Here is a 25,184-nt window from a genome sequence, read left to right on the forward strand (position 1 = left end):
ACCGGTGACGCTGAAGTTTGGTGCGTGCTGGAGCAGGGGGAAGATTCCATCGACTCACAGGAGATTTCTTCTTGGCTTTCAGTGCTGGAGAAGACAGACAGCTCCCAGAGCATGCACCACCAGGAAACAGTCGAGAAAGCTGGCAGGATTAGGCGCTACAATGTCGCTGGTAGTCTTCTTGCTACTTTGTTGCAGTTTTGCAGGCATCCTGGAGCAGTCAGGGGTCAATCCTTGGCAGAAGTCGAAGAGGGAGATGCAGAGGAACTCTTGTGAATTCTTGCAAGTCGTTATCTGAGGAAAAGCCCACAGGAGAGACCCTAAATAGCTCTCAGAGAAGGATTGGCCACCTAGTGAGGTAAGCACCTATCGGGGGGGTCTCTGACATCACCTGCTGGCAATGGCCACTCAGAGGCCTCCATTGTGCCCTCACACCTCTGGATTAAAGATGGCAGAGGTCTGGGACACACTGGAGGAGCTCTGGGCACCACCCCTGGGGTTGTGATGGACAGGGGAGTGGTCACTCCTTTCCTTTGTCCAGTTTCGCGCCAGAGCAGGGACTAGGGGTTCCCTGAACCGGTGTAGACTGGGTTATGCAAGGAGGGCACCATCTGTGCCCTTCAAATCATTTCTAGAGCCTGGGGGAGGCCCATCCTTCCCAGCCCTTAACACCTATTTCCAAAGGGAGAGGGTGTAACACCCTCTCTCAGAAGAATTTTTGTTCTGCCTTCCTGGGACTGGGCTGCCCAGACCCCAGGAGGGCAGAACCCGGTCTGTGGGTTGGCAGCAGCGGTAGCTGCAGAGAAAACCCCAGAGAGTGGTTTGGCAGTACCCAGGGTCCATATTGGAGCCCCAGGGATGCATGGGATTGGCAACCCCAATACCAGATTTGGCATGGAGGGACAATTCCATGATCTTAGACAAGTTACATGGCCATATTCGGAGTTACCATTGTGAAGCCACATATAGGTATTGACCTATATGTAGTGCACCCGTGTAATGGTGTCCCTGCACTCACAAAGTCCTGGGAAATTGCCCTGAACTATATGGGGGCACCTTGGCTAGTGCCAGGGTACCCTCACACTTAGTAACTTTGCACCTAACCTTCAATAGGTGAGGGTTAGACATATAGGTGACTTCTAAGTTACTTAAGTGCAGTGTAAAATGGCTGTGAAATAACGTGTGCGTTATTTCACTCAGGCTGCAGTGGCAGTCCTGTGTAAGATTTGTCTGAGCTCCCTATGGGTGGCAAAAGAAATGCTGCAGACCATAGGGATCTCCTGGAACCCCAATATCCTGGGTACCTAGGTACCATATACTAGGGGATTATAAGGATGTTCCAGTGTGCCAATTAGAATTGGTGAAAATAGTCACCAGCCTATAGTGACAATTTTAAAGGAAGAGAGAGCATAAGCACTAAGGTTCTGGTTAGCAGAGCCTCAGTGACACAGTCACTACACAGATACACATTCAGGCCACTACTATGAGCACTGGGGCCCTGGCTAGCAGGATCCCAGTGAGACAGGCAAAAACAAACTTACATAAATGTACAAATGGGGGTAACAGGCCAGGCAAGATGGTACTTTCCTACAGTCACCCAAATAAAATACCTTTATTTTTGGTAACACGGAGTATTGTCTTTACTTGTGTATAAGTACTATGTAACTATAAGTGGTATTGCAGGATCTTTGCATGTCTCTTTGGTCAGCCTAAGCTGCTCTGCTATAGCTACCTCTATCAGCCCAAGCTGCTAGAACACTACTACGTTTCACTAATAAGGGATAACTGGACCTGGTGTAAGTACCCAAGGTATCCACTACAAACCAGGCCAGCCTCCTACAGCACTTGGAGGTCTCCAGGCTGGTGCATGGAGAGAAGATAACACAGGATCCCAGTCCCTCTTGGAGTGTAAAACCAGTCAGCTCCCCCAATCCAGACACTGCTTTCATGATGCCTAATAGTATTACCAGCATGAGAGCAGTGTCGGGATTGCCACGTGGGAGTCTGATCAGTAGAAGAGCTGCAAGCACTACGACGGCAGGTATGGTTTAATTTAAATGTATTTATTATTGCCCTACCACTTCTCCCTCCTGGCAGCCGCCACTGCATAAGTGTCTGGCTGCCCTTAAGTAATACCAAAGTGCCCAAGAGTTGGGGAGGAGGAAAGCAAGTGTGCACAGACCTCTAGCACTCCCAGAGAACTTCTTTTAATATGGCCTCTGGTCTTTTAAAATGTCATCGGGCAGTGAATGCTTTTCTGAGTCACACCACACATACACACACACCACCAGCTTACCCAATGTGGTATGTGGTAGCCAGAATTTGATTAATTTGGCACGATTTTTGTAGCACCTGGAAATGATCTGCCAAAATGTGTAGGCATCCTCCATTTTCGGGTAAAATTATATGAAATAGTTGACTTGGTGAATGAAGTTTCTGTGGATTTGTTCACAATGTCACATCTTTTGGCACGTGTTTTGTAGGTAAAAATCAGCCATTTAAAAGCCTTGCATTCTTAGTACTCTCCGTGCATGCTGAACTGGAAATGTATACTATTGACTACCGTGCCTCACTGTCTTTGCTCAATCTGAGGAGTAAGCCAAATGGCTACAGACAAGCACCCTTTTCAGATGAGCCATTAGGAATAAAGTTGTGAAGCTGACCAAGTAATTTCAAGGGGTTTGGTCAAATCATAATACAAAGGGTCCTACCGTCAAACAGCTTAGGTAGAAATCCAATAGAGAGGGCCAAGGGACATCAAAAGCAGTCTCTGAAGTCACCTAAGGAAACTGGATCGTGCTCTGGGATTTTCGCAATCAAGTGCCCCAAACAAAGGGCAAAAAGTCTAAACCTGAACGAGCAGATGGTACACCTTGACTTATTAGGCTTTCAAGAAAGAGACAAACTCCAAAGACAAAAACCTAGCGCAGGAGTCCGGCCAGTTCTTAAAGGGACTCTGGGACCTGGATGTAGTTACATTCTTATGCCTGTGCAAAGACTAGTGGGGGGCCTTAACAGATCCGAAAGATTCATGCTCCTGTAGTTTTACAGTACATATGTACCAACTCACGTTTGCACTATTGTGCATTTCCAGGGGACTGATAAATGATTCGAACCCTTGGTAAATTTACCTCAGTGCAAATACAGAGGGGAAAAAAGTTATTTAATAGCATGATAATAAACGTTCGAAGAATCTGCATGAAGTTAAAAAAAAAAAAAAGATAAAAAAAAAAATCAAATCAGCCCATTTGTTTGGGGTAATTATTTATTTCAAATAAAGTCAGTAAATGAAATTACAAACATACTGGTACAAATATAGTCAGAAGATACAGATTTCAAATATTCCAAAAAAGACAGTAAAAATATTTCTACCTCAAATGTCACTCTTACTATTTACAGATTTGCATAAAAATAGGTTTTATAACAAAATAGTTTGACTGGCACTTCAGAGAGACGTTTCTGAAAGCAAACGAATACGTTTCCGTCTTTTTATAGTACTAAGTAGTGTTGAGTCTGCACAGTAAACTGGAATTTTAAAAACTTCCTGTAACACCTGACCAGCTTTCGAAGGCAGAAGCAGGATGGAACCCCCCACTGGTTTCCATGATGCCAAAAAAAAAAAAAAGTAATGGGCTGATCGATTCATTAAAGACTTATGCAAGCGGCAAACCCACTCTACGGTATTTCAATCTCATTGTTTGAACATGAAAAGCAGGCAAGCTGTGCCTTAAATGCCATGACCAGCACGGGAAACATTTCCGCACAACGAGGTCCATGAAAAATAGATTTAAAATTAAAATGGCTCTAGCCAAATAAAGCAGTCTTGGACTGTAAATTACTGTAACTGCCTGAACAAACGAGAAGGGGTTTGTTCAATCAAATTCAGAAATCGGTGGATTCAAATATATCATGTGAAAGATATCTGACAGAGAAGACCAATCATGAACTTTAAAACACAAATTATACAAGTTAACAACGATCGTTCTTTATATCAATGCTTTCTAAATTCGCTTACTATTTACATGAATTACAGAAAAACACACAGCCCTGAGCTGTTCAGACTTGTTAACTAGGAGGATCCAAAACCCATGTTTATGGTTCAAACAAGTGAACGTTGCTGATCAGAAAACCATAATGAACAGAATGTTTCCGAGCACAAATGCAACACCCACTTCATGAAACGCCCATTTTATTGGTAGCAAACGTGGGCTAAAAATGGATCTTTGGACAGAAAAAACCGCTAATTTCTGAAGGCATCTTAAGTGTTTGCACTCCACAAAATGTGCGTGACAAGTTCTGATAAAAAAAAAAAGGAAAGTGCTTTTGAGGCCCTTTGTACACACAGACAATGCATAAGCCCCATGGAATTTCCTCTTGAATAAGATTCCTGAACGCTAACTGAACCATGCAAAATGTGGGCAGCAGATGAGCAAAAAAATGTGAAATACTCGTTCCCGGAATGCATTAGTTCCACCTGGTATTGAAGCAGAAACCTTATTTAAAAGTAAGTTGAATCAGCATGCGCCTACTAATTTCCTCACAATCCGATCGGCTAGTTTGTTTGCGTTTTAGCGACAACCTATGCTGATAAAGGAGAGATGACCCTCCCAGTATCTGGCACAGCGACGGAGTCTGTATGGCTGTCTCCAAGCAGCGGATAAAGGCCCTTGTGCCTGGATCATAACATGGCGGTGGAATGCAAACATGCTGGGAAAAAAAAAAACACACATGTAATATGCATAAGCGGTGAGAAGCGATGGTATGGGTACCTAAGACCCCACCCCACGCAGCAAAGGGGTGCTAAAGTGGGTACAAGGTTGTATGGTAATCGAAAGAGGAGCGCCTTGGAGGGCTTAAAACAAGAACGAGGCTGAGTATAGGAGGAGGGTGTGGGAAGACGACAAGGGGATGTAGAAGAGGGGAGGTAATAGCTGTTGAGACACGGCTATGGAAGAGGGAACTCGCAGGAAAAGGGCACGGAGTTCTTTAGGAGTTGAGGGCTATGAGGGAATCCATGTGATCTTGAGGTACCAAAGAGGAAGTGTGATCTGTTTGTTTATGGAAATCCTTACAAACAGGTCATAACTGCAATCATTTCAACCATTTGTTGATATCACTGTTAGTTTGCTACTTTCAAATGGAAGCATTACTTTTCCCTACGTGCAGCTTTTTTCTGTGGTATGCTCAACAACATTTTAACATTGCAACCATTTTTTTTAAAGTACAGTAAATGTAGGCACTAGATTTTTGCTAATAAAGAAAATCCTACTTCAATTAAACGCAAACTAGACACTGCATTACAAAACCTAGTGATGTCTACATAAACCTCTGAGCACACTGTCCTTAAAGGAGGGCATGTCTCCATCCATCCATTTTATCTGCACAGTTGAAAACTGTGACTTGTCAACTTTATAAAGACAAAGGTCCTGATATGGCCAGAGTTAAATTTACAAAGCTAATACAACTTTTCAGAATTTAGCCATTCTTAAAATAAATCTCACAATCCGAAGGACAGGGAAAAAAAAAAAAACTAGGTTTCCAAGTGCATACTGAACGACTGTGTCAAAACCATAAGCATTGGACAAGCCAGTAGGTTTGACAATCCTACTACAGTGCTGACAGTTCAAACTTGCTACGATAACGTGTACGTTTCAGATGTAAAATATTAACTTGTTCATTTCAATGGATGCAAAAGTGTAGGCCAACAGAAAGAAGGAGGGGGGCACAAACACTATAGTAGGCTGGTAAGAGGCAGACAATGTACCAAACCAATTGCACAAAGTTTCAGAACCAAAGCAGCCAGTGGCTTAAGGGGCTTAACCCAAAGGAATACATACAATAGGTTCTACTTTCAGGACAGGAGCACCATTGCATAACAAACCTAGAATGCATACCAATAATCAAATCTGGGCAGTATTCCTGTGGGAAGTGTGGGGAACTTCTTGCCCATTACACATTATAGTGGACATGTCTACTACATTATATCATAATATTCGGAAGCTCAAAAAGAGGCAAAGAGTCTTCAGATCCCACATAATGCAAAAGATACATCGGAATGATTTAGTTAGGAAAATGCCAACACATTTGGCAGGGTTCCAATGCCATTAGTATATTAGGTAAAGAACAACTGTCATTCCAGCTCCTTAGTACACCCACATATCAGGCACTTCAACTTAGTCAAAATTCAGTTGCCACATTAAGGACCGCTACTCCCCCTCCCCCATAGTTGAAGTATTCCCCTACTCCATATGAGAGTGAAGACTAACAAGCACGTCAAAACGAAGTAGTGTGTGCTTTTGACGCATCCAGCTTCAATGGTGCACATAGCATGCGCACCACTCCACGTTCACAATACAGGATTTTGCTGACATGGTTAACGTTCTCCTTCATGAGACATTATAGATGACACCATCTCAGGTGTTTCTGAAAGGATAAAGGTGGAACACAAACAAGCACCGTGAGTTCAGACAAACAAGAACTGCTAATGCTCACATGGATAAGCATGACAGGTGTTACTAGGTTCCACGCTCTGACAATACAGGTATCCATGCAACAAGCCCAAGCACCATCCCCTTGAACTGTATTCATTGACCATAGGTCTGACCGACAAGGGTTTCTGAAAGCTTTATGATTGGCACAGCAGAAATGAAAATCCTGCCCCAGTGTCTAACCATGTTTAAAGTGGAAGATGCTGTAATGACTGAAGAACTGATCTCATCCTAAAAAAATGCAGTCAACTGCTAAAGAGGCAAACTCCTTTATACTGCTCTTCCGGCATACAACTGCTTTTAAAGAACAGATAGGTTAGACATGACCTAATCCGTATCAATTCAAAGACCAAGCAGAAACTGACAAACCTAATAGATCTGACCGTGGCAAGCCAGAAACCTTTTTTTAAATTACTTTTTCAAGGTGTATGTATGACAAAATGTATAAGTGTTTCCACCTAAAAGTTGTCATGCATGTTTGGTGCAACGACAAGATGAGATTATCCTTCCACTGAGGTGTAGATTTTTACATGGATGCGTACATGGGCAAGAACCAAATGGCGTCAGTGTAGAGAGCCAAAGACTTAAGTGGCATGACCAACTACCCTATTCAGTATACTGTTGTGGGCAGAAGCAAAACGTGAGTGACATTTGGCCACACAAATGGCAACAGAGAGCTAACCGAAAGCACTTCTAGATACACATATATGTAGACAGATGTATTAGTTTTTTTTTTTTTCCTTTTTTTAAACACAGGAGGCTGGCAAGACCACTAAAGATATCAAGGCCAGACCTGATAAGTGCCAATAACAGCTTTCCGCTGGCAGTCATCATTGAAAATATTTTATTAGAATTCAGCAATAAATTGTAGCGCTTGCTGAAACTTTGCACGGTGAGAAAACGTAATCACCCATAAAAGGCAGCAACAGGTCTCTGTTAGTAAGATGAATGCAAGGTCTTTAAACAGAAAAATAATCTAAATAAACTAGACTATACCCACTCTTGAGCACCTGCCTGGGCTGTCACAACTTGGGACCCCTGCCCTCTCTCTTTCCACACTTCAGGTTTCTAAATACCAAGCAGCACAAGTTTCTTACAAAGCTCGATAAATCCAAGTTAACAATGCCCGCCATATATGCGTAGCACCAAAGGCACAGCCTCTAACAATTTCACACGAGTCTATGAAGTTTAGAAACAAAATGCTTCAGGTACATCATACATTTCCAAGGTTTAAGGGCTGAACAATCGATCAATCCGATGGGCCTTTTTTTATTTTATTTTTTACAAGTAATCCAACCCCAACCATGTATTCTTCCTATATACTCTTCCCACATAACCCATTTGGAGACACCCCAAGGATACAACCATGAATATAACACATTCAAAAGCACCAAAAATCCGTCTCTGGTAAAGAAACCGCCTGCAGCCTTCTGTCCAAGCACGCAAAGCTGGGAAGTTACATTTACTATCCATAAAAAGTCTCTTTGGAAAAATTCAAACGGGCCTCACGGATACTAAACCTATGTGCATTCTAGAAGCAAGGCATGAAAAAAAGGCCTCGTCTGGATAATAGAAATTGAGATAAGCAGCTGATGCACATTCCATATAAAGAAAGATATTGTGAGTGCATAGTTGATATATAGAGGATATACATCTTTCCCTTTGTTTCTACAAGTACCAATAATTGTAACCGTTTTAAATTGCGATCCCTCTCGTATGAATATTCAAATAAAGATGTGAAGTCTGATAATATTGGGTAGCACGGGTAGTGGTGAAACATTCTCAAACAAAAAAGCGATAGTCAGATATACAGAAAGCAAAATAAATATCCTGCACTCATCTAAATATATTAGATCTAACATTTAAAATAAATCGGCTAAATTAATTCACAAAATAGCTTACTTTTATCAAACATGAAGGTACCATTGTTACACACGAAGACAACAGTGAAAAGTATAAATACAATGAAAAGATTCTGATTCCCATTGGTCACTTATAAAATTATAAATATGTACCGTCTACCATAGCCAATAGAGAAATGCAGTAAACCATATACATCCGCATTTCAAAATTTGCCAGGTCATTCATTTTGATCGGAAAATGGCATAAAAAGCAAGGAATGCCCTCATTAAAGTAAACATATCAGATACTAAAATCTAAAAAACAGAAGAATTAAATTAAGTAAAAAAGTAGAATTTTATTCTGGACCAATCTCTACAGGCCACTGTTATTTCATTTACATGATGCTATTTTATTCTGCTTAACAATAACACTACACAAAGTATGTTCATCAAAACTGTAAGAGTACCTTTCGAGTCACAATTTTAAGGCTATTGTGCCACGGACTGCGCTCGAGACATGGATGGCCAAGAAACTGTAGTTCCTAGAGCCACAATCAAATGCATCATGAAACCCCTGAAGTCTTTCATCTGAAGATAGTCATAAAGGAATTACACGTTTAGTGTTCTAAACATAATAAGAAAAATATTAAAAAGGACAAAAGCGTATATATATATATATATATATATATATATATATATATATATATATATATATATATATATATCTCTTTTTAAAGTCTATATGAAATGCCCCACAACCAAGCTTTTCTCAACAGGTCGTTATTCTAAAAGGATCTCATTTAAAAAACATCCCAGCAACGTTTGTCTCATCTGCTTGTTCAGAAAAAACACACATCTACAAAAGTATGGTGTGGTAGTTCGACGTTGAGGTGGCATCAGGGCCGTCCCTGCTTCTCCTGTCTTTAGCCCACCCCCAAAAATATACCAAAATAACTTGGCAACACGGTCTTAGTTTTAAAAGGCAAACCTGTCTGTTCTGCCTCGATACGTGGCATTTTTACCATGAAGTAAAATAAAATGAGTCGTACTGAGGTTTTAAAAAAAAAAATCATTTTGATACAAGGTACGCGAATGGCGTTTGAAAGTACACCCAAGTTCGGCTTCAAATGCGGTGAAAAAGTCTGTTTGGGAACGAGCAAAGTCTATGCATAGAACTCGTTTGTAGGCGCCTTCTTGTAGATTGGCTTCTTTCCAAGGTCGTAGGTGCCTTCGTCCTTTTTCTTCATGCGGAAATACAGGAGGAGGATAAGGAAAACCGCAAAGAGCAGACCGACAACTCCACCGGCGATGAGAGCTGGAGGGAATGGGTAAACAAAGAAACATGAATTTTCTGGGTAATACTTCTGACTGCCATTTTTTTCTACACTTGAAATAAATCCATACAGCGTGTTAAAATGTATAAGGGCCCAGGCACGGCTACACATTCATACACATGATGTACATTAAACTAAAAATGCTTAAAACTGTCAGCATGCATTCGTGAAATCTATTGCAGCGTGTACTCTTTCAGAGGCTCCCCAAACTATCCCTCGATTAACAGATGGCCAGTAGCTAACCAACTTAACAAAAAGTGGCACAACGACTATTCAAATACTCTCCCTTACAACAGAAGATAGGAGTAGTTATGCTGTAAGCATCATAAATCCGCGTAATTATTTACACACAAAAAAGACCTACGCGGTAATGTAATGTTTAAACTTTAACACCATTCACAAAATTTCGGTTCAATGGTGTAACAAACATGCGTGGCAGAATTGCAGTTAGGGTGCCGCCTCACACGCGTCAGATTCACGATCAAGACCAGCAACGTTAGTAACAGCTGTCTACACTCGAACCATTAGTATTGGGCATGTATCTCAGTACTGCATTGTGCCAAATGCCTACATCAGTGAACATATTAGGGGGTCTGCTGACGGAAGCAGGCCTACTGTCAATTCCTCACACTCTCAGTGGTGCTGATGGGTAGAAAATGAGCCTTTAAAGGGCAAGTCCTCAGCAAACTCTACTCCTCAAGAAAGGAGCAGAATATATATATATATATATATATATATATATATACATACATACATACATATACACACACACACACACACACTCTAAAACCCCATACAGTGCATTCATGTTGGGTGTGGGGAGTGTATGAATACATGTCAAAATGTACTTGTGTCCTACCAGCATCACACAACACTACACATTCATTTGGCTCAGTTTGCGCTTTATGAAGATACATTGCTGCCATTAAGGGCCCAAAAAATGGCTACAATAACCAATCTCCTAAACAATGCATCTTGTTAAATCAACTCTTAAATTGTATACTAATGCTTCAATGAGTAACAATTGATGCGCTCATAGCTCAAGATCTGATCTACGTGATGACCTTCCACCTCACAACCTCCCATGACCCTGCCTGCTGAGATACAAGGTCGAAAGAAGAAACCACCCCCAGAGTATGAACTTTGAAATATACACATTTGCCAATAGCACATTGGGAAAGGTGTGCTTTAACACACAATATTTTAACACAATTAAAACCCGTTTTCAGTGAAAACATGTAAACCATTTTATAACCCTCAACGCATCTCCACCCTATCCCGTTACAATTCTGCAGGGATTCCGTGTCACAAATGCAGGACATTCCTTATGCCTGCTTAATATTTCTAGTGCTAGTTACAAATTTTCTTACATTTCTAGTCTTTACCTCTCTGGGTAGAACATTTTCCATACTAATGGAAGATCAGCCTTAAGACTGTACCTTGTGTTTCCCAGCAAGTTCTCCCCTCAGAGTGAAATTTACTGAAATCTTGGTCTACTCAAGCTTGTTTGACTGCCAGCGAACAGAAGTTCATTGCTGCTTCGAGCATGCTCCTCCCCTCCACTGGAGAAATCCTGAAGAGGAGGTGAAACAAACGGCAGCAAGGGCCTCCCCTTTAATATCCCCAGAAGTGTGCTTTATCTGCTGAAAAAAGGACAGGCCCAAGGTCATCACTCACAGGCTAACCCTCAACTGGCATGCCAACATCCTGCACAATGCACATCTCACTCCGCCTTTCAAAAGCAGTACTTACCGATGATGACTTCTGTCTTTTGAAAGAAGCTTTCATTCCCGGTAATTGCCATTGGGATCTCATTAGAGGAGTCTCCTGACACAGGAGCAGACCTATCTGGGGACACTTCGTTAAGTTGCACCAGTTCATCATCAATATTCTCCTGCTTTGGCTTTCTTGCATCACCGTCAGGAATGCGGTTGTCAGTAGGAAACTGCAGAAAAAGTTAAACATGCCAGAATGAATAACACCATCTTCTTGTTACACATACAAGCTCTTTCAAAATCCACTACATTATATCAAACAATCTTCTAATGGGCAAGTTCAGGTTTACTTATAAATGCAACTTCATTTAATATAAATTAAGAACCGCTGCTGGCGTGCTTGTGCAGGTGAGCGTTTGGACAGGTCTGTATGGGCTTTTAAATGTGAGAGGAAGGAATAGGAAAGGGCAGGACTGAGCGAAATTTCTTTTATGCCTTCATAATTTTGGGAATTTCACATCCAAATGTTAACACGGGAACACAATGAACAACCATAACTATAGCAGCTGTTCAAGGCACTTGTATATTTTTGTGTGTGTTTTTAAAGAACAAAATCCGTTCTTGCATCCAAAATAAGACAGGATACATTTCATGCTAAAATATAACGCTAAATACAGTTTTTGCATTTCTCCTAGTTTTTGCACATTTACGTAAAAGTATATTCACCATATTTCACACACCCCTTGAAAGGAGTCCCTTAGAGTAGAAACGATAGAGGAACTGAAGTAAAGAGGAAGAGGGTAAGAAAGAGTGAAAGAAAGATTCACAGGTGTCTGCGGAAAGGAAAATATGGTGCAATGTTCCCCATAATAAGGAGACACACAAAAAAACACATCTTGGCAAGTTTTGGATAAGGCCACATTAACTAAGGTGATTCTGTTATGAACCAAAACGTTACATTTCTGCAAACGCAAAAGTACATTTCATTTGAAATTTCTGGAGATGGAAAAAAATGGTGTAAAGTGTGCAAGGCGAAGGAACGCAGGCATGCACTTATGTTGTATATGGGCCAACATTGTAATGGTTGTATATCAGCAAGAAAAAGCATAAACAAACGGCTTCCAATGGAAAATAGGAAATTGAAAGAACATTATTCAAACTTACATCGGGTAACACCGAAGAAGATTCATCTTTATTTGAAATTTCTGTTGTGTAAAGAAAACAACAAAACAAAAACATTGAGATTCTTAAACGTGGATGACTTACTTTTCATTTTTACCTAAAGCTCTCAAAACAACTACAATACAAGACGCTTGCAGACAAAAAAGAATGCAATGGGATGAACGTGCTCTTTAAATTATACCCTCATTATTGAACAGAGGACGCTAAGAATCCCTGGATATTTAGATTATCGCTATTGGCACAAACTCTAGCAACTAGTCTACATTACGACCTCTTCAGAAATCACTTATCAAAAAGATTTTTAAGCCGTATATTAGACAGCAATGTTCCTATCTCTCATGACTCATTGGCAATATCAACACATTAAAAATACAAACATGTATATCTGCTTAAAGTTCCTTTAAAAAGTAGTCTTTCTTTAAACTCGTGTAGGTCTGCACATCTAACGGACTGGAAGACAAGAGTGACAGAAAACCAGTTTCCAGCCTTCTTCCTATTCAACTGTACATATGGGAACAAAAAGACGATTTTTTATTGGTAAAAAAAAAAAAAAAAAAAAAAAACACACCTTTTGTGGCAAAGGCGGCTCAAAGTAAAAAAAAAAAAAAAAAAAATCAGTTTACTTTATGAAAATCTGAAAGGACTGTTGTCTCGTTGAGTCTGCCAAGGCCAGTGAAGCATGTTTGTCTTGCTCATGTAGCCATCTTATCTGTCAAAGACTGTTCTGTGCCAAGAGCAGAACCTGTTCTTCAGATTTCAGAGTACATGAAGTTCACAAACAGAATTGTAACATAAATCTGTTGAGACACGTTTGGTCAACCTGAATCGCAGGAGTGCACCAAATTTTCTTACATGAACACTTTGAAGGCAGGCCTCCCTCTGCATCAAAACGTTCAATTAATCAATCATAGAATTTGTAAAGTGCACTACTCACTCGTGAGGGTCTCAAGGCGCTGAGGTGGGGGCAGGGGGGGGAGGATTTGGGCTGCTACTGCTCAAACAGCAATGTCTTGAGAAGTCTCCTAAAGGTAAGTAGGTCCTTAGTATGACGAAGGTGGGTGGGAAGAGTGTTCCACATTTTGGCGGCGAGGTGGGAAAAAGATCTGCTGCAGGCGGTTGTTCTGCGGATGTGTGAGACGGTGGCGAGGGCAAGGTCGGTGGAGCAAAGCTGTAAGGTTGGGTCAAGGTGTAGAAGGAGGAGTCTGTTAGGGCATTCTGGTTCGGTGTTGTGCAGTGCCTTGTGAGCGTGAGTGAGGGGTTTGAATGGGATTCTCTTGTTGACAGGAAGCCAGTGTAGGTCTCTCCGTAGGGCTGTGATGTGGCGGGGATGTCCAGGATGATACTTTTGGAGGTGTTCTGGATGCATTGCCATCCTGGTGATTTCAAACACAAATTGCCTGCAGCTCCAACATTTATTACTTATGATTTTTTTTTTTCTTGAAAAATTTCGAGAAAGTAAACATCAAAGAAAGAGAAAAGGACCTAGCCTGCAATAAGAAAGTGGAGTCCTCCTTCGCTTACATGAATCAAGGTATTTTGCTCGAAGTCCAGTTTCAAAAGTACAACTAGGCGGAAGAGAAGCTGGCCTTTTATTTATAACCATGAGATCAAACATTAACCCAAACAAACTCCACAATAAGATCTGTGGTTGGGAAGCAATAATAATTTGCCAACCTTAATTTTTGGTGTTAACAAACAAGTGACGATCCATTCTATGCCTAAAATCTCCGTCTGAATCACACCGAAGGTGACCACCCCCTTTCAAGTAATAACAGACATGGTTTCTAATCCTGGACTTTTGAGTGACAGCTCCATATAGTCTAGGTGTTACACTCTTTTTTTGCTCCAGTGACTTAACTAGTATAATACATTGGAAATCAATGATTCGTAAGTGAAAAGACTAGGCCTGGAGATAGCGTCAGTAAGGACCTGTAGTCAGGTGGTTAACCCAATCACAGATTGCTGGTGGTAGCTGTCTAAGCGGAAGCTACACAAGTTTATTTTCAAAGATCTAATATAGCTTGTTACCAAGTAGTATTAGGGCAAAGTACAGATTTTCAGAAGAGTGAGGAGAAGCAACCAACTGCCTGGAAAGGTTAGCAGCAAGACAATCTATAAAAGTTCCTCAAATTATTGCATAAGAATAGACTCAAACCTAACGTCTGTATCTGCCTCGTGGAACATCTACAGAATTTGGCATTTGACTGGGAAACAAACATGCACAATTTGCTAATATAGTATTGGATCAAAAATATCTATTTATACATTAATCTCTCAACCATATAGGTATTCAAACCTGTATAAAATTACAGTGTTAGGTAAAGAAATATAAATCACTGGAACAACAACTCACTACAACATTTTCTGCAGAGTCAAAAACAGGAGCGCTTTATGGGTGTTCCTCACACTAATTTTAATAGTAAAGTTTTAAATTATTTAATGATGTCACCAAATATACTTCAGGGCATCAAGACTAAAAACTGTAAACCTGTTTTATTAGTCAAAATACATTTTATATCTGTTTTAATGCACTTACATATGAAGCTCACATGTGCAACTCTAAGCACAGACAACAAGTACCCTCTGCAACACAGCTGCACAATTTAGGGCAACAAAATGCAAACTGCAAATAAAGGGTAGAAAATCATTGCCCTCGCTTCAATAAAGATGTTCGAGCACTTCCTGTAAACAAAGATGGATTGTATTTACCACCATCTCCGGAGCCTGATGGGTAATCATAGTCATCGTCATCATCGATATCCTCATCACGATCAAAGTCCCCAATATCAATGCTCTGATCCTCATCATCCGGTAAGGAGCCAGAAAATATATCTCCTGCAGGTTTCATGATTGCAGTCTCTCTTACCTATTTTAAAAACAGAAGAAAATATGAATCAAAAAGAATACTGTGAAACAATGTAACCGGTTAAGAACTGCAGCTTTATTCTGCATTAAAGTAGCTTACAGATGCGTTAATACCTTAAATCTTCAAAAGATCGCACTTTTTGACCAAAGTTCATTACTCCAAATTGCACATTTATTTTTTAGTAATGCCAATAACCACCCAGACCACTCCATCACCTAGGGAAAACAATTACAACGCACAAACAGGAAAACATTCTTGAAATGGAAGGCCATAGGACAGTGCTTCTAAACCTAAAAAAAAGGTCAGATGTCAGACCCAGAATACTGGAAAAACAACAAGTACTTGCAATGCAATTGGTCTCTTGTTTGCTTGGGTTAGAGCTATTAGTGTTGTAAATTCATTACTGGGCTCCCCCCCCCCCCCTACTTAAATTGGAAATGAAAAGTAAAAAGGTTGACTTAAACAAGCTGATTAAAAGCGCCATGGCAGCCATGAGCGTGAAGGAGAGACACAAAAAGAAAAATACGTTTGCTCGGAGTCAATCGTATCTGTAGTCGTGCAATTATCAATGTAACAGGGGCCGTCTGCAAGGCCATAACAAAACCGCCCCAAAGAGGGACAAGCGTAAAGCATTTACCAATGATTACAAAAGATTTTTCAAAGGCAAGCCCACAAACAAGTGAAAGTGATGGACCTGCAGTGGGTGTGGTTAAAAGCCCACAATACTTACAACAGGTCAAAGCGCTTGAGCGCTCAAGCTAAAAAAGGACAGCAAAATGGAAGGCAGAACAAAGGGGGGGGGGGGGGTGACAAATGCATCACACCTTTATCAGAACAAACTAACAGGTTGCATGGACATAAAGCAGGCCCCAATAAACTCTTCCGATATTTGGGTTAAGAGATGCCAAATTCTGAAACCTATGCCCATAAAAGAACGTACTCAGAGAAACAGGTGTTTAAAAGCAAGTGCTGCAAACTACACGATTATGGGCTTCGAGAATGTGCGACCATTGGGACAGCATAAATGTGCTGATCCGAAAAACTGGAGAACAGTAGATAGGGAAGAACAGTTGATATAAATGAGAAAGGAATAATTCCCAACTTTTAGAAGACAGAAAGCACATCTTGGTACAACCATTATTGTGTTAACGACTTCCTATATTTGTTCCCAGGATTCTGGATTCGCAGCAACCCACTTATTATGCATCTGAAATAGGTTTGCTGCTATAGTAAGCATTCCAAATCAAAAATAAATACTCGAACAGAACCACGATGCACTCAGTACAAAGGAAAAAAAAAAGGATAGGATTACAAACAGAAACAAGCAGGTCTCACGTCTGCTTGAGCTACAGCAATTAGCATTGTAAACTCCTAATCGTACTTTTCTTGCCACATAAATTGAAAATTAAAATAAAACAGTTTTGACATAACTAACTGGACTTTTCTTGCCATATAAACTGAAAAGTAGAAGTTTCACATAAGCGAGCTGACAGTCGCCATCAGTGCAAAGCAGGCACACAAAGGGAAATAATAGTTCATTCGTAGTGAAACCTATCGGCAAAAGTGCAATTATCCATGTAACCGGCAAAATTGCAATTACCTACGTAACCAGCAAAAGTGCAATTAACTATGTAACATGGTCGATGTCATGCAAAGCGTTCGACTTCTGCCCAGCGAGATTTCGCTGCGAAACAAGAGAAAAAGTAGTCCAGGAACCGGACGGAAAACGTGGAGCCTCGTATGTTTTCAGTACTTGGTCACTGCGCTCGAGGAGGGCTAAACACCGGAAAAGGCATGACTTATGCTTGCCTTTCACTAATGAAAGCAAGCAGATTTTAAAAGGCAAGGTCACAAACTAATGAGACACTGACGTGACATGGGCGTGGTTTGAAGCCCAAAGAGAGATTACAACATGGGACGGAGCGCTTTGCGCTCGCCCGTAAAAAGGCCTTTATAAGGATGGGGCTTCCATTATTTTAGAAGTGATGGTCAAAAGCTACATTAAAAATTTCAAAGTATAGTAAATGGGAGGTTCAACATCCTAAACTTGGGAATGTAACTACAGGTACAGGTTGTTTGGTGTGATCTTCAGGTCACCCACACCTCTTTAGTGAGTGTGAGTAGAAAATTAGGCTTACGTAGTGACCTTCAGCGGAAACTCTGCAATTTGTTTCCTGTAACATTGTGCATCCACCCCTAACATAGAGCTAATCGCCTCAGAAACTGTAATGCAGCAAGAGGGTCCACTTTGATCATCAGAGACCTTACCGTTTAAGACACTGGTTCAAATCAAGAGCTTACTAACACGCCCTGAATACAGTGCATTTTTACAGTCTCAAAGGAAAACACAAAAACAATGCAAAGGATTATCTGTTGCTCATTCACTCTAGAGTCCTACAAACCCCTAATTTAGTCACTCAATGAAGCTCTCTTACATTTGAAACCAGTACTTCGACAAAAAAAAAATAGCTTGCACCTTTTAGTGACCGAAATTAATCTTCCAAATCTGGTTACGGGTTCTACTATTAGTAAAGTTGGAGCGCGCACACAAAGGGCAGAGATACATTGTTTTTTTCTCTCCAGGTGATAAATGTACACAATTCAGCGGATCTCGAAAAGGAAGCAAAATATGTAACACTTTCATCAGCAAGGATTAAGGACCCAAATAAAAAATAATGCTAAATTACATTCACTTGTTACACACGATGCCAATTATATCAAAAGGATATTTGGTCATCAAAATAAATTCAAAGGGTGCTGTGCTAAATAATGCAACCGAGTTAAACTTTATACAACACTCCAAAGGGAAACCAATTCTAACGTTTCTTTCAAGACCCTTTGTTAACGACCACAAAGAGAAAGGGGTCAGCCACAGCTCCAACAATCCGCCTTCCTATAAAGCTTCCTTTCTTTGCCTCTTCAGTTTCTTTCCCTAAGACTGTTTTGACCGCATGGGCCCCCACACACAAGAACACGTTAACCTTGGAACTAAAAAAAAAAAAAAAAAACAACACCTTACAATTCACTGTACTGCAAGTTAATTTTTTACTTTTATTATTATAATGAATTTCGTTGTAGTTGGTCGCAAGCCAATCTGAGGAAACGGGTCTGCGATAACAACGTCAATTTCGGTTGGCCCTGTGGTACAGTCAACACCGCTCCCACTGTCGCTTTAAACCGGGAGGAGGGGTACAGAAATCTAGCCAAGCAAGGCACAAGCTGCCTTTGTAGCTTTAGTTGGGAAGTCATTTCACAACAACATCTCTTTAGAATGTGTTGCTGCGCTCACATTCTGGGAGGTCTGTTTTGTCGAAGAATTTCTGGCACAAAAACAAAAATATCAGTGGCATCGAAAAGAACCAACAGCAAGAAATATATATATATATATATATATATATATATATATATATATATATATATATACACACACACACACACACACACACACACACAAATTGGAGGAGGTCGTGTAGGAAGTACCAAGTTTCTATATCTATTTATTTAGAAGTTTAGCAACCAGGCATCCTTAATTTGAACTGGATACAACAGTGGAAAGCGTCAGACAGAAGTAGTTAGGGCTATTTGGTTACCTGAACCTGCAATTGCTATACTTTTAAACGTCTGTTGCAGCAAAATGGTTTTGAATCATGTATCCTACAATATAACACGTATTTATAAAGTGGTTACCAGGCAAATGCCATCCAGGTTTGAAGAAAGTACATCCGTATTTTATATACATATGCTAATATGATTATTGGCCACACCTCAAACGGAGTTGTAAAGTTATATGCCATTCTTCAAAGTGATGCTATTCGTCTGCCCTTAAGAGGGTCAGATCATCCTTTCAGGCTCATGTATGGATGTATTAACTATCATTCCATGTCCTAGTTAAGCAAAGTTGGGATGTGGGAGAGTGCAGACAGGCAGGTGGTCTCTACAGTGATACAGGCAGGGCGATGGCCATCACTGCACTTAAGACAGGAAAACAAACACATACACAACAAGGGTTCTCAAAACATTTAGCATACAGAACAGGGAAAAAGGGAATATACTAAAGATGGGATCAAGTCTGGAATGCCAATGACAAAGAGCAACGGCTACGTATATAGAATCCAATCTATCTTTTGCATGGAGGAATTCACATCGCGGAATTCACCAAGTCTTGCTAAAATTAAGAGGGCAAACATCGACGCAGGAGTTGACGAGGGAAAACAACCAGATCACCTCAATCAGGCTCTTAGGCCACTAATAAATCAACAGGCTACCAAATCGAGGTTGGGGTGAAAATCCTCCATTTCCAGACGAAAAAACACAGAAAAGGGAGTCACCTAACAACTATCACTTTTGTACATCTGTTAGTGGAACGGAAGCCACAAAGTAGAGTTAATTGAGAAATTTGTCATTGAACTTTGAGATGTATGCTGATGTCCCCCAAACACGCCAGTAAAATACCTGTGTCAAACTCACACCACAAACTGCCTGAACCACATACCACAGGAAAGAAAACTGCCCCGACAAAAATAAAAGTCTAGTGCAGGGAAAAGCAAAGAGCAGGCTATTACGAGTACTCAAGTCAGGCCAGGATGAAGACTAACAATTTTAAGAAACACAACCTGCTGAACTAGTCTCCTACAAAATCCCAACAAACATCTATGACAGGCCAACATACAGACCAGCTGACAAAGTTCAAAGAAAGAAGGGCAGTTCAACTTACACAATTACTTAAGAGCACAGTCCGATCATTTCATGTTTTGGCTTGTATGAACTACTGATGCGGGAGAATGAGAGAAGCTCTCAGTAACACCTAAAGGACAGCCTTCAAATGCTTCCTGTCCATAATACATCTCAAAAAAATTTCTATTTACCTTACCCACCATCTTCAATAAGCCCGTTCCAAGAAACACTGCAAAATGATTACCAACGATGGAGGTTGACTGAAATACAATCAACTAGTGGTGATGTTTATTCTTGTACAATCAATCATTTGTAATCTGAAGACCCAAGGCAACATCCAAAGCTATAATAAAGTAAACTAGGTTTACAGCTCTGTACGTGTAAGCAATAAAATAAAGTTTAATACATTTTCATCCACATTTCGCATCAAAAATACATTAAATGCGTCTCACAACAAATCGTGTGCCAAAACTTCATTTGGAAATAAAACTGTCTTCTACCCATTATCAGAAGAGAAAATAAATACACAACACCGAAGAGAGGTCACCATCATATAAATAGCTGAAAACATACGGTGCACTACCCCCTCACGATTGTATAGGACATGGTTGCTGGCCCCAATGCTACAGGGACAAAAGACAAGCGTTTCGAAATGCTGCCTTTGAAGCGCTACCTACCAAGTTGTAGGCTGAAATACAGTTTGAAAGTCCATTTTAATGTGTGCAGTACCAAACAGTGCAAGATGAAAAGAAAACAATGCTGTAAGGTGGAAATCACAGTGTGGTAGAAGGACATTAACGAATGCTTTGAGAAGGGTACCACACATATCTGCGATAACTCTTCAAAGCGCAGTTCTGCTGCCCTGGATTCCGACTAGGTTAGAATGTACTCCTCATGCCCTTGGTATAATCACTTCCGATTACAGACAGCAAATGTGGCTCCCGCTTCGCTCATACAGACTTTCGCTATCGAATAAACTGGCGGCTCACTGGCCATAGTATGCAAAGAACTGGATGATAAATTACTCCCGTTATCGCCGTTTCATATCCGCCCGAGAAGAGGTTAGGCCGAGATGTATGTGGAACCCACTACTACTCTATTCGACTGCTGATAACAGGGGTGGGGGTCAAGGACCAATTTCTGCAGTTTAATAACCATGTTTATCAAAGCGGTTTTCTTAAGGTAGAAAAAGCAAGAACTAACACTGTATATTGGGCTGGGCCTATCCAGCGCTCTCGGATTTTCAGTCAGGTTTGCCTTTTAAAAAGGCAAATGAGACAACCTAATAGGTCAACTATATCGTATTGGTCCCTAAATGTAATACACTCTATGCTTCGTAGAATTGCATTAAAAAAAAAACAGTACATAAATTAAAGAGACAAAATAGGCACAAAAGCAAATATTACATGATTCTTACAAGCCCTGACCAAGCAGCTGTGATCCATGCAACACCGTTTCAGATCCTAAAGCCAAACGTATGCTACCAAAGTAAACAAGCAATGCCAAACACCCAATAGGCGTCAGCAACGAGGGCTATTGGCTTCTGCAGTGCTTTTTGGCCATGCTGTACAACAGCACAGACCGTTTGTAATGTGCCTACAGCAAACTTATCAAAGTGTTATGCCACAGCCAGGACTACTAGTGCGTTTTTTTAAAATTTTAAAGTGCAATAGCGTTTGATGCATTAGTCTTTTTTTTTACTATTCTTTTTAGCCATACTACTATGCAGCATGGCTACAAAGTATTGCCAAAGTCACCAGTGCACATGCTGTACAGCATGAACAAAAGCCAGTGGCAGCGTCAAGAATCTCAAAGGCAAGACCTATGAACTTTGCCAATGCTAGTTAGGTTTTGGCATAACACCAATGTAAATCTGGGCAAATCAATTAATTCCCCACGCATGAAAAAGGAAGGGAAAAAAAAAAAGAAATTTGGCAAAAAGTCCTATCACACAAAGAAAACTACTGCGACATGCCCATGTCATACTGAAAATACATTTGGAAACAGATATCTTCTGTCACAAACATCACTTTCAAAGGAGAAAATGGTTTCTTTGAAGTGCGTGTGGCACAGTAAAACATAGGTACAAATGGCAAGGGGTTCAACAAGGACAACAGGGAAGAAGAAGAAAATAAAAGTAGTACCTCAATCACAGAGCAGTTAGCGGAAGTGCAGCAATAAACTGAATCTGTAAGTACTTTCCATGCTCCAGCCAAAAAGAAGAGGCCACATACTGGCCAATTAGAAAATAAGGGGGACAATGAAGCCCACAAATGTTAAGCAATAGACAAGTTGCAAACCCCTCGTTATAAAACACAATACCTCTATTACAACTGGCAGAAACCGATGATAAAATTAATAAAACAGCACAAAAAAATAAAAATAAAAATCCGGTCAGCAAGAAAAAAAAAAGAAAAAGAAAATGCAACAGAAAATGACATAACATACAGGACTAAGAAAATGTACTTGTCCTGGCCACTGTGACAATCCAAGGCTTCCATGTAGACAACATGCCCATGAAAGTGTGTGGGAAGCGGTTTACTTAATGGAATACTAAATGACATTTGGTGCCAAAGAAAATCAACTGTCCACCTTTGGTTTCGAAGATAGGAAGCTACAGCCCTTTCTCCCTTCTCCCCTTGCAGAGATCGTAGAAAAAACTATTTTTTGGACGTAAGGTCCGTTCTAATGACTGGTAATCCGGGCCATCGTTGAGATGATTATATTAGTGTTTTTCAATGCCTTACAAGAGTACCATCTCATCTTATAACCAAACCATTCTCATTGGCTTCCCCTGACTTCCAGTTGGTAATATACATTCCCTCTCGTACACCCTCCCAATGTAAATAGGTTCGCTCTCTATTAATCGCCACACCTGCAAACAATGATCTTGAGAAACAACATAGGCGGAATTATCTTCAATAATCCCAGTACACCACCCGCTAATACAATGTACACCACCTTTGAAGCCATTCGATTATTCCCACAAAATGGTCACATAAATTATCAAAATATAACCATGTCCTACAGCAAGTCTGAGGATCGGGGATCATTCCATTCTGGTTTCCTTAAGTGCATGTATTTACAAGACCCACACAAACTTAAGGCAGAGGTCTATGCACTTTGAGTCTCCCACTTTCAGACAAATCAAAAGCTAGAATGAGGGGTTTTAAAGTTAAGAACGATGACCCAAGGGCCCACAGTTTGAACATAGAACCTTTTTGGTTGCCTCTGGTGGTAGGATATTAGATCCTCCTCCTGAATTTTTGTCTCAGCTTCTCGCTCAGGCCACAATTTATGCAGTGAGACAAACTATGCCCATGCCTAACCCTGCCATCTGTAATCCAGAAAGATACAGCAAGCGTTATTAATTAAACTGAGCCTTGAAGCATTCCTTACAGACAGCACTGAGCAAGGCACCATGCACTGAAGGTTTTGACGACACCCAAGAGTACTGCTGCATTTAATGTGCGAGTGAGTAGAAGACTCCTCATGCTACTCAAATTGTTGCACCACATACGGAGCTACATTTACATCTGCCATGTTTGAGCTCAAACTTCAGTTGAAGACATGTTGTACATGTCCACATTCCACTGAGAGAGGTGCAGCAGGTTAAGTTAGCAATAGCTGCATCCTGTTCTTTCATTCTTTAGAATAACACAAAGTAGTCCCGTTTCAGCCGCCCATTTCCCTTGGGCAACTCTTTTATGCACCGCCTTTGTGCCTTGCTGCTTCTCATAGAGAACCAGGCATGTCACAGTGCATAGCTTACGTAGGTGCGGTCGCTACCTTTTTCATCCCATGAACAGACAGCACTGTACCTGCAGAAAATTAAGGGCTGGTATTAATATTGAAAGATAATATCCTTGAGAAAACAAAATCGATTCAAACTTCTATCGTTAACCCACATAAGGCTTAAAGAGGGCATGTTACAGAGAAATAACCTTTTAAAAATATAAAAAAGCATATTTGCTGAAAACTGGCAACATATTCCTGAGGAAACTAACTCAGAGACATACATGTCAAGCGGACTGTATGAAACAACAACACTAATAGTCTGACAGCCTTTGCCACAAAAACAAAAAAAAAGTACAATTAAAACTGAAAAACAAAATTCAACATAGATGCTAATACGTGGAATAATCTTCATAGTTTGCAGTCATTAGAAGTTCCACGCCATGAATAATTACATCAGAAGGGATTTCTCTAACTAAGATACATGAAAATAGGTGATCCTTGAAAAGGGTGTTGAAAAGATCCCAGGAGCTACTAGAGCACGTCCTCTCATTCGTCCTTAAAGAAACCAATTGAAAGTTTTAACCGGTCACCAATTTTGGTTTGATTAAAAGAATTAAATAAAAAGAGAAAAAAAATAAAAAAATAAAAAATGTTGCTACAAAATGTTCTTACTTGAAGGGTAATGAGATCTAAATTTGAATACAGTTGCTTCACTTTATTTTAGCCATACTGGTAAAACCTACAGGTCTTAGAAACAAAAACACAGGACTTCCACTTTTAAGATTCACGGAATCAGACTTTTTTTTTTAAACAGAAATCCACTTGTTAACTAGATATGAAGAGTTCGCTGTAGAAGAGGGGTAGGAATATAAGAGGGCAGGTGTGAGACTCGAATGTAGCTACAGCTACTGTCTAAAACACCAACAAAATAGAACTTAATAAAAATTTTAAAAAAGTGGTGGTTGTGAGGGAGAAAAGAAAACAAGCACTGACAAAGCCAAAAGGCCTCGCCTTTAGTAATCAAATGCAAACATATTTGGTTAGGCAGCTTGTTTTCATTAGTGTTCCTACATCACAATGCACAGGTGCTGCAGGAGCGCCAACGATGCAATGTTGTGCTCAAATTCAATGCACACATGGGGGCCACAGTAGAATGGTGAAAATGGCCGCTGTTTACTGGTGTCCCATGTGCATGCGTTTGACTGCGTACTAAATGTGGAACTAATTTTTTGGGGAAAATGGTTATCTGTTAAATGACCTCGGGTGATACCACCACTGATGTACAGCCTCCAAAGCAAGTGCCTAATGCCAGCTAAAACGCAGTACCCAATGTCTGAGAGGTAAATGTT

General features: G+C 40.5%; 1 protein-coding gene across 1 annotated transcript in view; it reads right to left on the reverse strand.

Annotated features, from left to right (window-relative positions):
• Positions 1-8,366: 8,366 nt before the first annotated feature.
• Positions 8,367-25,184, reverse strand: part of SDC4 (syndecan 4) — a 28,795-nt gene continuing 11,977 nt past the window's right edge. The window contains exons 2-5 of the mRNA XM_069243830.1: positions 15,267-15,423; positions 12,540-12,580; positions 11,413-11,605; positions 8,367-9,641 (exon numbers count right to left, since the gene is read on the reverse strand). Of these exons, the coding sequence (XP_069099931.1) occupies positions 9,490-9,641; positions 11,413-11,605; positions 12,540-12,580; positions 15,267-15,423 (543 nt within the window). The 3' untranslated portion in view covers positions 8,367-9,489. The remainder of the gene's footprint in view (positions 9,642-11,412; positions 11,606-12,539; positions 12,581-15,266; positions 15,424-25,184) is intronic.

The sequence above is a fragment of the Pleurodeles waltl genome, chromosome 7, assembly GCF_031143425.1.
Source record: "Pleurodeles waltl isolate 20211129_DDA chromosome 7, aPleWal1.hap1.20221129, whole genome shotgun sequence".
Classification (NCBI taxonomy): domain Eukaryota; kingdom Metazoa; phylum Chordata; class Amphibia; order Caudata; family Salamandridae; genus Pleurodeles; species Pleurodeles waltl.